Consider the following 13408-nt stretch of genomic DNA (forward strand, 5'->3'; position numbering starts at 1 on the left):
AAATATTAAACCTGTACTTAGAATCATGGTTAAAGTTTGGTTAAAAGAAACTTACGTGGGAGTCTCCCTATTTTTAACCCCTTCTCCCGCTGTGCTCCCGATTGGTAATTACTCCCATTAATCTCCCGATTTCATATTCTTTTCCTTTTCGTTATCACAACCTGTTCCTGGCACTGTACAGCATGTGTGCGCATCTGCTCTCTGCGCAGGCAGTCTTTCATCCTGTCCTCTGCTGCTGATGTGATTCACTACCTGCAGATGCCGCTGGTATAGAGAGAGGAGGTACTGGTGTGTCTCAGCCAGTAACTAAATTTACAAGAAATTGCCAAATGTTAAGATATGTGGCAAACTCAGATATACAGTTAGGCTATGTACAGACAACTTTTGTTGTGGTGCGCTGTGGTTGTGTAAAGCATACTGGCAGTGGATGGGACACTGCTGGCAAAGTAGTTTAAAATATCGCTTTTCTACATGTTTATGCTTGTTGAGCAGTTGGTTTGATAAAGTACTTATTGGCTTTCTACTCACGAAGGTTTTGTTGCACTTGTAGTAACGAGTGTATTGTCAACTCGAGCAAAGCGTTATCTTTCACTTCACCGCCCCCTGAAAAAGCCTCCCGATTTTGAAAACATAAATGTTGGCAGGTATTCCAACGTGACTGTGAGTAGGAGAAGGGACGTGAGTTGTTGAAGTTGGAAGCTTTGCATTGAATGTAAACATAAAGTCTTTGAACAAACAGCAAAATTATGCTTTCGATTTTTTGGAGAAGACAGCCACCAACTTGCCAGAAAACTAAACATGCTATTAAATCCATTTAATGACCAATATAGTTATTTTTTCTCTTACTGACCACAACTTGTAAACTGTATGTTCCCAACATTTCACTTAGGATCTACTGTAGCTGCTGTAAATGTAAATATTGCAAATATGAAGCAGTTTAAACAGCATTCATCCAATCATCTTGCAAACACAGGATAATCACAAAACTCAAGATAATCCAAGAAAGCTACAATAGCAGAAAGACAGAGAGTAAAGAAAGAAAGAAACTACAGATAGGTCCGAACGCTCAGAGATCATGACATTGAGGTCTCAGTCATACTTATTGTGGAGGAATCCTAATTTTCAAAATGTATGAAATTGTTTCCTGCTATCTTAGATAGTATTCTTCAATTTATGATCTTCACCAAACTTGATTATTTAGTCTCTTTTTGAATGATTCTGAATCATTTCTCCTTCCATCCATCACAATGCCAACACAGTCAACAGGTTTGCACGATAAATGTGCAGTTTACCTCAAAATATTTACTATTTACTCTACTATCCATTCTGTGTGATTTGTGGCTATACTCAAGATGTGTTAAGACTGGCTAGATACTGGTGTAATTACATTTCTGGGACTGAAAGTGCAGTTGTTCTACTTCAGCACACTTGGGTTATGAGACACAAAACCCAATACGGCCATATTTGTGGAGGAGGCTAACAGGGACCAGTGCTACCTTACTAGCTGTTACATAAACACAAATATAGACACAACTGCCCTTGAGAGTGATAATATAATTTGGTAATCCTTTAAACAAACCTTCAAGCACTGCAAAATAACAAATCTTTTTTATTTCCCTTTGTTTTTTTTATTGCTTTTGGTTTGACCTCGAAATCATTGAGTATTCCACAATGACTGTTTTGAACTGGGTAGGAGTGGTCCCACCTGTCCACCATATGGTGCCTGTGGTGAGCATGGTTGCTCGGACATACTATGATGATTTATAGACAGAACGGAATGCCTCTCAAAAAGGCATATGAACAAATATGAAAAAAGACCACAACAGCTTTGTGAAAGTATTATCATTAGTTCAAAAGCTTATTGTCAAATCGTATCACATACAATGTGTCATGTTGCTGTTCAATATGCAAGAGCATGAATCTTGCATGGCTTGGATTTTAGAAATACAAAGATTATAAGATGCAAAAAGATTGCCATTGCAGTGACTGTTGGTCTGAATAATGGAAGAGTGAGAAAAAGAGCAAAGAGAGTGGAGAGCAAAAGAGAGCGAGAGAGGCGCAGAGACACACAGGGTGATTATCTCTGCTGTATAACACAGAGGATTGGACTCAAGATGAGCTTCTCCTCTGGCACAAATTTATCTATGTTGTCAGGTGTGCCTAGACGATTACCCACCATGCTGTGCTGCTCTGTGGCAACTCCCTCAGTGGGAGTCAAGTTCTCACACAAGACCAGAGCCAGGGAAAGAATGGCAGCCTATTACTCACAGCCTCGTCCTTATGTTCCCTTCACAAAGTCTGATGGACAACATAACCTTATCTATTGACTCATGGTTGGCTGCTGTTATTATCCCTTATTATCCATCCCTGTGTATTTGTTTTGATAGTGATTGGAACACTAAATGCTGTTATGCTGACATGTATACACAAAATATGATAGGGGCAGTACAGCAGAAGGCTGTTTGCACCTGTTATCGAAGCATTTGCCATGCTAGAACATTTGTTTTTGAGTAGTAGATTCGGTTTATGAGCATTCATGCTATAAATTATCCAGATTTAAACTGCTTTGTTTCATTTGCATTTCATTTCACACAATCCATCTATGTATGCAAGCTAGAAAAGGATTTCAAGTAGAATTATAAAGGATGTGGTTTTGATGTTGTTACTCTTTGTCAAAAAATTCACAGTTATATGTTTGAACTAGCTCTTAATAAATAAAGACAGGCTCAGTGTCAAAAATTTTGCATGATGCTGATATCATTTATATCAGTGAGTTGGAAATTTTGATTACACATGACATGTTTTTCCCACTAAAGTAGAAAAAATACAAATAGAGATAAATACTTGATAAACAAAAAGAAAACAAATCAACACTGAGTTTCTTCCATGCTAAAGAACTAAAGAAACCTGGTTCCCTCTCATCACTGATTATATCAACTTTGAGTTTACCATAGCTCGGTTGATGATATGTTTTTATGTCAAAATTGTATTCTGCCAGAGGAAAACCAAAATAGTTAAGTCTTAGGTGTCAGCTTTATGCTCCACTCTCCCTTCTGCCTCAAACTCTTGTATCTGTCTGTAGACTCACCCTTAAGGCCATCTCAGCTGAAATGAAGATAATAATCTACAGATTTATTGATCCTTTTTTTCTCAACATACTCCATAGAGTCAGGTAGTGTTGATTTGTGGAGATTAAAGCTAGATCCCTTTCAAAGCTACTACATGGTAATATGATTTATGTTTATCATTTTAAGTACCTTCCTTGGATGATACTTGTTATCTGAATGATAACTCTGAGACTTGTTGTTAATGAACAATGTTGGGATGAGATACAGTGTGTTATTAGCCTATTCCAGTGGCCCCATGTTTTACACATTAAAAACAACTCCCTTGATTTACGTAATGTTCAGAGAAGTACATCCCTGGGCTTATTTATGTGTATGATGCATCATATATTCTCTGAATGCTAAAGTAATTAAACTTCATCGGTGTCTTGAGATGCAGAGGAGAGATAAATTCATTAGCTTAGAGATCAACACCTCACTATAAATCATCTTATATTTTCCGTGTTCTTGTGGAGTTGTGGCAGCACCTTATATATTCTTCCCTCTCAAGTGAAACTTTGGGGTTTAAGGACTTGAAACATGACAAGCTACAGACAAACCCCCAACAGTAACACAGTGGTACAGAGAATTATACAAGGTTTTACCAATGGAAAGCCTCTCTGCTACTTTAAAGGGGAACAGCACATATTTCTTACAAATATTGCAGCCAGTTTTAGTTCATTTACCATATGAAATTTTAGACTTAGTCCAGAGCGGTTGGATTAACTTTCAGAGTGAATCCCATTTCATGAAAACTGGACTGAAGTGAATTAAAATTCCCTTTTTCTTCTCTTTTTTATTTCCTATCCTCTTTATTTGAAAACTAGTGGTACTGAAATATATTAGATCTCTTTTTTGTGCTATTCTGGTCTTTTAATGTGTGTTGTTAATGTTGTTACATGGTTGTGATTGTTGATTTAGGTGCTGTCATGATTTTTTTGTTTTTGTTTGCTTATTTTGTTTGTTTTTTGTTGTTTTTTATGTTTGTGCATGTGTGTGCATTTTGAAAATCAATAAAATATATTTTTAAAAAAAGATACATGAAAAGCGCTTTGATTCTAAGTGGAGACACATAAAAGAACCCCCCACAATCTCTTAATTATTGTTTATTCATTCACACAACTTTGCACACTCAACAACAGTGTTCACAAAGCAAAGCACTGTCAGTCAAATTATCCAGGAGGGAGGGATGGAAAAAAACAACTTTACACTTTACGCAAATCACACACTTAAATAGGCCTAAAGCTTTGTGATATTGGAGAGATGACACGTAAGTGAAGGAAAATACAATTATAGTGTGATCTCTTGTATTTTATATAACAGATTTGTTGTAACAGTTATTTTTAAGAATACTAAATATTTTTAAAATACTGTAATTTCTTCTGTTGCTTTTCTGTAGTACTATTAGTGGTAGTAATAGCAGTAGCAGCATTCAATACAAGCAATAATCTTGACTTGAAAAGTCTTTAGGATGTCATTGAGATGTAATGCACTCCCTTTAATCCCACATATTTCATGAGGGTATGACATGCAGCAGTCAGAGTACAAACACTACTACTGTTATCTCTGGCCAATTGCTGTCACCACTGTCCCACAGTGTTTGATCCCTGCAGTGACTCACATCTCAGGTAGGGTCTAACAGAGGACTCACAGGATTATCCAAACAATGCTAAAACTGGGACATAAGGATTAGCTTTGGGCCTGTAATCCCCATGGAGTTCCCACTTACATCATCACCACCCCAAATTCCCAAAGGCTCCTGTAGAGGTTTTGAGGATTTTAAGTCTTGTTTGGTTACTCATGAAAATGTGGATAGTAAATATTCATTGTATTCATTGATGATTGATATTTATTTTTGGAGAAATGTTATATATTATAGGGGCTTTGATAAATGAAGGTAAATTGTACTCACATTTTTCCGCAGACATTTGTAAACTTTAATTCACGATTGACGGCCAGTGTAGGTCCCATGGTAGATGGGGGTGGGTGGTGAATATATGTACTGTATAAGGTAGATTTGGGACAGCGGTCAAAAATCACTTATCACTCAAGGCAACACCAAAGGAGCTTTAAGGTTTTGTCCTTCAAAGTGTAAGTGAAAACCCCTTGAAAATCTTGTTTTAGCTGATCTCCAGTGGTTTAACTTCCAGGTTAGGGTTAGGTTTTCAGTCTGATGATACGTTAATCTTTAAGGTTTGGTCCTAAATATATCTAATGCAGAAAATTTCTCATATAAATGCAATCCAGTTTTGGCTATGTTCTGATCACTAACATATGATTATCAATCAGTTATTTCATTAAGTTTGTCTACATCTGCTGACAAGACAAGATGCTGCAGTTATTCTATTGAAAACAGCAGATATTTAATTTGCTTTTTATCAGCTTCTACCAAAATGGCTTTGAATGGAACATGATATATCATTGTTTCATGTCTTTTCAGGATCACTACCACTGCTGCTTGTATGATGGACCTGAGAAGGTATCCACTGGATGAGCAAAACTGCACACTGGAGATAGAGAGTTGTGAGTAAATATTTCCTTTATTCATTAATTTTTCCTTGCTGTTGTTTATTGATTGTTTTTCTCTTGTCACTGATGAATTATATACAACTGGACTCCTGAATGTGTTTCATTTTACAGCTTAAATTTTGACATAAATATCTAGCTTTTTCAACTGTCTCCTTTTCAGTCTGCACCCTTATTCACTGGCATAGCCACAGATTTGTTCAGTCAGCTTTCAGGAACTTTGTCTAACCGGGCCTGCACTGGGTCTGAAGAATGTATGCTTTACTGTAGCACAAGGATTTACTCAGAATTTTAATATTTTCAACATAATCCCTCCCATCCGGTTTTCCAGTGTTTCCCTTGGTAAAAGTAGAAACTTTTTCCTTCCTTAATATATCCTCAGCTGAGTTTGCTCTTCTGTAGAGAATGTATTGTACCAAATCAGATAAATACTATAAGGTGTTTTTTATTGCACAAAAAATGGTTCCAAGTGCATGGACTTTGTGTAGGTGGGAATTTGGGTAAAACGATGTTAATCAGCCTTATTTGTATTTTGGTCCATTCCTTGTCTCAAACAGTTTGCTCTGAATGATCTGTGATTAATACCAGCTAGCCCTCATCAAACGAGCTACTTGTCATAGCCCAATGAGTGCCTCCACCTTCACCAGTGCTGTGAACTACTACTACTACTGCTGTAATGTATGCTGTCCATGGTGCTGAAGTGATATAGTCACACTATTTCTAATGCTCACAGCTGTAGCCTAGTTTCAAATGATATCAATTCATGGCCAGTACATCATAAGGAGTGTCCACCTACCATTTAACCACAACATACTGAATTTTAAGGTTTTATACATCGCAAACCCTTTGTTGTATCTCTTTCTTTGTTGTGAGTTTTTCAAGCACAGCTTTTCATCTAAGCACAGCTTTTCATAACGGCAAAAACTACACAATGTCTGTACCCTAATGGTATTAGGAAGGAGATTTAAATTTCTCAAATTAATGACTTCTCTCTTTATAACTTCACTTTTACAGTATGTTTTCCCACACAGTTGACAGCCCTGATGCTAGCTGCTGCTCCTATGAGGTGTAGAGGTGACAATTACATTTTCTTGCAAACCAAAATGGTTTAACTTGCACAAATGTAGTGCAAGTGTAGTGTAATGCATCCAAATGTCCATGACTTATAGACATGGCTAAAGAACATTACATTCAATTGTGCAACTGAACTGTAAGGCCTATAGCTGATGCTGGTGTACAAAGGGACATAAAATATAAAGAGCAAAGTTTTTATGAACTTGAGAAGGTACAATACAAAGGATTTAATTGTGAGGTTTGGCAAAAGCTTAGCAATGTGCTTATAGTAACAGTACCTTCCTTGAGAATTTTCACATCACTGTTATCGTTAACTCTGATCACATAACATCAGTTCAGCTCTATCATCACAGAATTGCAATTATCCCAGTGCCTTCATGATCACATTCTCTAGTAATTTCCTCTCTCCACTAAATGTGACAGGTGTGTGAATTTGGAGAATAAGACAAGGAACTGTATGGCTAAGCCACTTTACAAAATATGCTGTTCCCAGACACAGGCCATTTGTCCGGCAGCAGCCCGTTATGACCAGTTCTACACGAGAGTGTAGTTACAGGAATGCATGAAATTTCCACTGTATGGTAGACAGCTAATGGACGAGAATGCGGTTTGCCTGGTGCATGATGCAGATATAACTCTCCTGTGTCAAATTCTATATGGACACTCTCTATTTCCTGTGAAAAATGTTTGTTGATATCAAATGGCAGATTAAAAACAGATTATATCCATTCTCAATAGGAAAATTTGAGGCCATCTGGGCTCAAGGTATAAGTAGTTAGGCTGGTTGCTAGAAATATTCAAAGAAACTAAGATGGAAAAACTTAGGATGGGAAGAACAGCAACATGGAGGGAATCGAAATAACTAGAGGGAACCAGGAGGTGCAAACCAACAGGTTTGACAAGGTGACTTCAGGCAGCTATACCTGCTTCTTCTCCCTTACTGATGACAGTATAGTTGGCATCACTGCCCTTTTCCCCTACCCATCACTGCCACTTATTAGCATGGGTTTAGGAATGCTTTGTGCAAAAGAGTGTTTAGGGTAAGCAGCTGTCTAGTACCAGAGGTTCTCCTACTGATGAACCACCTCCTAGAGAACCTGAAGTAAGGATCCACTGTCCCTAATGATCTGCTCACAATGAGGACCTGTGAAAGGATGCTCATCAGGTCTCTAAAATATTCTTCATGTTCTTGTTCCACAGAGGAGCTTTTTTTCCTACAGTATATAGAGAGACCTCTAGTGATAATGACTTTCTTTGATTTACCGAGAGGTTTGAACACCCTTCAGCCCTTCCTGTTTGCGGGGGTATGCAGGCATGCTGCAGTGTCAGGATTTCACGGATTACAGATGGCTTCACAGGGTTTTTTCCGAAATCCAAAGAGGATATTTGTCAAGGCAAAAATAATATGTTTGTTGCAAATATTTCATTTTTTTCAATCTTTTTGAATTGTTCAGTATCATTTCTATTCTGGGGCCTATGAGGAAATAGTGACTGTTTTTCCATATTTACCCTGACAAATCACATATATTGTTTACGTTACTAGAACATATGTAGCACACCATAAAGGATATAAATATCTGAATGTATATTTTCTACCTTCCATTGGGTTCCATTCATTAGGGTGCAGTACAACAATTAACTCGAGGAGATAATTTCAATATACAGTAAGTTACCTTATCTTTGGATGGTAATGAGAAAACTGAGAACTGTATAGTTGACTCATGGCGCATTCATGTGCAAATAAAGTACACATAGAAACAGTACCATCTTACATTTCTCATTCTCAGACACCCTCAACCGATTCTTTTTTCATGTTGAAAGTGTGTTACGATCTTTTTTTTCCCTTTCATTCATCAGAACAAACAACCGTTCAGCTGGTGAGAAAAAATACCTGACCTTTTCTGTATGGGGAAAACAACATTCTCATCTTCTCATCTAGAAGAAAAAAAGGAAAGAAACCCTTGTGCCTCATTTTCTGATTTGTCATATTCCAGGGCAAAATCAGGAAAGTATTGAAGCAGTGGTGTGTTCACAATATCGTTAAGAGGATGACCTTCATGCTGATATTACTGTACACAAGACTGCTCACTTGTCATCTAGTGTTACTCTTGTCAAAGGGACCAATGAGCAAAAATGTCTTAATCAAACCTAATTGGGAACCTGGTATGCCTCTGGTGAGATGGTGTAGGGCTTGTAACTGCAAATGCTACCTCCTATTGTGCAGTGTCCATTTTGTTTCAACATAGATCAGGGAGTGATGGTGGGCAACAGAGGGGGAGTTGGGGACATTGCCTGTTTACAAAGTGAGTGTGCTTCACAATACAGCAAGTCATCAGTACACCGAGCACTCATCCTTCTCTCTTAATTTGGTGACAGGCTTTTTCCCACTATGTTTAAAACACACTGGCTGTGGTGTAGAAGCTGTGTGTGTGTGTGTGTGTGTGTGTGTTTGTGTGTGTGTGTATGTGTGGATGCGTGTACATATCAACACCCACATATAGGTTTTAATGTGTGTGTACATGTGTGCACACCACAGGCACTTGGAAATGTGATGTACCAGGCAGATAAAAACTTCAAACCAAAACATGCAAGTTCCGTCTTTTGTTTCATCTGAGCCCTGGGAGTTGAAGGGCTCATGGAACAGCAGTATGAAGGGGATCTCTGCTGGTTTGGACTATTTTGGATCTAGTGTTGCCTTCGATGACGCCACTCATTGGGTTTTTTGACTGTTTTTTTATGTAGCTGTGTTCCCTCTCTAACCCCCTGAGTGTGTCTGTTTATTTCTCACTCCACTTGTGCTTGTCTTTCTCCCCCCCTTTGTTTCTTTCACACATTTGCCAATGTCAGGATTTCATTCTCTGCTCTTTTTCCATCTTTTGCTTGTTTCCAGTGATTTTGAGTGCTCTGACATCTCATAATATCCTTGGTATTGAGCCATTGAAAGATCCCTGTGATTTAATAAGCTTTGACAGGTTGAATAAAACATCCAAGAACTTTCAATTATGAATCAGTATTTCATCCCTTCATGCTGACCCTTCCTCATTATTTTAGGCAAAAGTTAAATTGCTGACCCTGGTTTAATTACCAACTTCTTATCACACAATAACAAGCTGTTTCAGCACAGTGGTTCCTGTATCAGCATGCTTATGAGTCACTGTGTTGTTTTCATTTCCAAAAGAAAGTTCATTCATTTATTATCATTATGAGGTTACCATGCACAAAAAAATTCTAGATTATTATATAAATTCAAGTATTAATCATGTTGAAATTCTTTTTGTTTCCCAGCTTACACAGTTCTGTCACTTTTTGAATAAAATGTTATTAAGGAAATACTACAAACACTTCTCAAAGCACGCTGGAGATACAGCTATGAGCCTGGAGAAGACAACATTAAATGTATTTGTTTACTGGCAGAGTTTCCATTGTAAATGTACTGTTCAATATATTTCTTTGCCCTTTGCCAACCAATCACTCCTTGTAGCTGTATAATTTTATTCTTATTTATAATTTTCTGTCCTGAATCAAATATGGACTTGATGCATAGATAAGGATCATATCCTATAAACTCCTCATTTGCAGTGTGTTTGACATGAATGAGAGGTTCAAACAAAGGGAAGGAATGGAAAAAGAAAGTACATGTTTAATAGAAGGTATGGAGAGTTGTAAATGGTTAATTCTGGGTACCACAGGGGGATTTTTCCTACTCAGCCTGTGACTAATAGTTCAGTGGATTCATAAATTGCTCACCCATATTTTGGGTCGTAAGTTTATAGGAATAAATAAAGGTTACGCTTTATTTCACAGGTCCCTTTATTTATGGAAATGTTCTATGTAATTTGCATATAATAGGTAACTTTTACAGAAAGGGTGGTGAAATTTGGTTTGTTAAATAATTGTTAAGAATCTAATTTATTATTTATTTTTTGCAAATTAACAACTATGAACCCAAATATAATAAGTAGGTACTTACCAACTTCCCTCTACATTTTTCTAATAATTTGTTCTAAATTTCCCTACCCTTTCTGCAAAATGTTCCAAAAAATACATGTTAAATACCTGAAAATTACTTCCAGGAAATTAGTATGAAATTAAAGGACCTGTAAAATAAAAATTTGGTTTATTTCAACCACGACGTCAGTCTTTCCTTAACCTATATCAAGTAGTTTTGGCTACATTAAGTCAAACCTTACTATAATTCAGAAATATGCTCATATGAATTATTTTTGTAATGGTCTGGAGGATAGTCCTGCACAGTCAAGATATACTGACTGGCACTGAAAAACTTAAAGGGGATTGTAGTCTGTGCAAAAAAGGTGGCATTCATTAACAAAAATTAAATATAATAAAACTTGGGCAAAAATAAGTGACATTTTATCTTCTCAGACTCACCTTACTGGAATTTACCACCTGAGATTTCTCAGTCCCTCCTCACATTAAAGTTTACCTATGGTAACACACTGAATCCTTCTCCCACAACTTAACAGTGTCCAGTCACTCACAGTTTAGAAGATGTAATGATGCAGATGAGCAGATGATCTCCACCAAAACCATAGACAGGACAACAAAAAACATCATACAGCTGTAAGGGTAACCCCTTTAACAGATCATAACCCTGTGGAATACAAAAAAAAATGCTACACAGATTAAATAAACCTGTGTTCTGTTATTTACAGCAGGCAAAAATTAATGATTAAATTAAGTTTGTTAGTGGGGAAACGGTATAGTGAAACAGGAAGGAAGCATTCTTTTCACACAGCATACTGCATTTTATTGTTTGGGTATCAGGACTTGGACTCATTCTGTCATTCCAAGTTTATCGCTCAGGTAGAACTTCGAGACGGTGCGTTAACTCTTTGCTCATAACTCATGTAGAGTTCTGTGTTGGCTTATCTATAAAAAAAGAGGCCATTACTAATATAGGTACAACTGATAAGAATTACTACTCCTGGGATATGAATACATGATATGATATATAGAAGGCACAGAAAATATTTCCTTGTTCCTCAGACTGTGCTGTTATCTTTAATGCTGTTACTGCTCCAAGGACTTCATAACAAAAATACACTGCAGCAGCTGACTTATTTCTATTATGAGGCAAGGTAAACTTACTTCGGACCTCTGACTTTAATATAACGCTATCACAACCTCATGTTCAGCAATAGCGGATGAGGATTTGGTTTATAACCTTTCAAGCCAAGCCCTGTCATCCTGCATTTGTTTTGTTGCCACTTGCTCAGCATCTCTGTAATGCATGCGTAATCCAGGACTACTAGTGTAGTAGGCCATACAAGATTTTACATCGGTGCAAGGAAATACCATTACATCCATTATTTAAAAGGGTTAAACCCCGGATGTTCTGGGTCACTGTTACACTATACAGTACTATATAGTGCTGTATATGCTGCTCTACCTTCACAGGAAGCTGATTCTAGTAAATGATGTAACATTGACTTCACAACAGCAGCTGTGCACCTTTTCAATAAATCATATGAAGTGTAGGGTCACTCATCCGTTTAACACTGAATACTACACAGAAGCATGTTTGACCTCTTGTTTAGCTGCTTTAGTTTTAGCATATGTGTGACTGCAGATGGCTCTTCGGGTGACAACAAAATGATGAATTTACCATAAGTGCAGCTGCTTAAAAAAGCGCTGACAGAGAATAACTACTCAAACGCAAATTGAGGCAAAGTTGCAGTCACTGATACACTCATATCCTTACATATGCACGCTACAACAAATGGACACATCCTTGTTATTTCTGTATACACTGAGAGGAGAGGGCAGTTATTTCACACAGTTGCTGTGCTGTCGTGATGAAACTATCATTTCATTACAGCATCTCTACCAAGTAATAGTTATATTTTCTGCACCAGCGATCCACATCATATGGACAGAGCAACTTCCACTCTTTCTCTATTGCTATCTCTGTCCATCAGAACCCATTTTTAGAAGCTGCATGCACACATTCTCTGGAGTGTGAATAGTTTCTGCACTTGGGCTTGCATGGCTTATTTATTTATCTTATCTTTAGATGTTCCGTCCCTGTCCAGGCAGTCAGTCAGCTGCAGCTTGCTGTGTATTGCAAAAGTTTGAAGACATTTTTAATTGGACACCAGGAATAACATTAAAGTCACTTTGAACTGTGTGGAATCAAAAATTAATCTGAGACATATTTAAGAGTGGAATAGCCTTCTCAGCTCATGGGGGAGAGTGAGGAACAGGCAGTTGTTCAGGCGGTTTGATTTGACATGTCCTTTTGTGTGTGTGTGTGTGTGTGTGTGGGAGGATATTTTTGTGTGTCCATGCAAGCAGGTCATTATGTGTACGCATACAGTATGCATGCATGTTTGCCTGTGTCTTTGTACATTTGTGTTTACTGGTGCACCACTGATTGTTATCTATTAATATGTATTAACTTGGATGCATTTGTTCCTATAAACCCAGGAAAGAGACAGGCTTCCCAAACCATTAATTGTTAAGACTACAAGTCTGGTTAGGAAGTGTGTAGTTGGGTCTTCAATTATGTTTGGTGATGCAGCATTCAAAATTCCCAATAATATTTTTCATGGTGAATAAATTAGGGAGTTGTAGCATCTTTTGATTTTAAGATGCTGTCCTCCGAAGTTTGTAAACACTGTTTGCATAAAAAGTCATCTGAATAAAATGATATAAAAGGATATTTTGCAAGGCCTTCAAAATGT

At 37.4% G+C, this 13408-nt stretch overlaps 1 protein-coding gene across 1 annotated transcript in view; it reads left to right on the top strand.

The window, feature by feature from the left end:
- LOC122996158 (gamma-aminobutyric acid receptor subunit beta-2) overlaps positions 1-13408 on the top strand; it is a 72689-nt gene that overhangs the window by 41732 nt on the left and 17549 nt on the right. The window contains exon 5 of the mRNA XM_044371740.1: positions 5545-5627. Within this exon, the coding sequence (XP_044227675.1) occupies positions 5545-5627 (83 nt within the window). The remainder of the gene's footprint in view (positions 1-5544; positions 5628-13408) is intronic.

This window comes from Thunnus albacares, chromosome 13 (genome assembly GCF_914725855.1).
Source record: "Thunnus albacares chromosome 13, fThuAlb1.1, whole genome shotgun sequence".
Taxonomy (NCBI): domain Eukaryota; kingdom Metazoa; phylum Chordata; class Actinopteri; order Scombriformes; family Scombridae; genus Thunnus; species Thunnus albacares.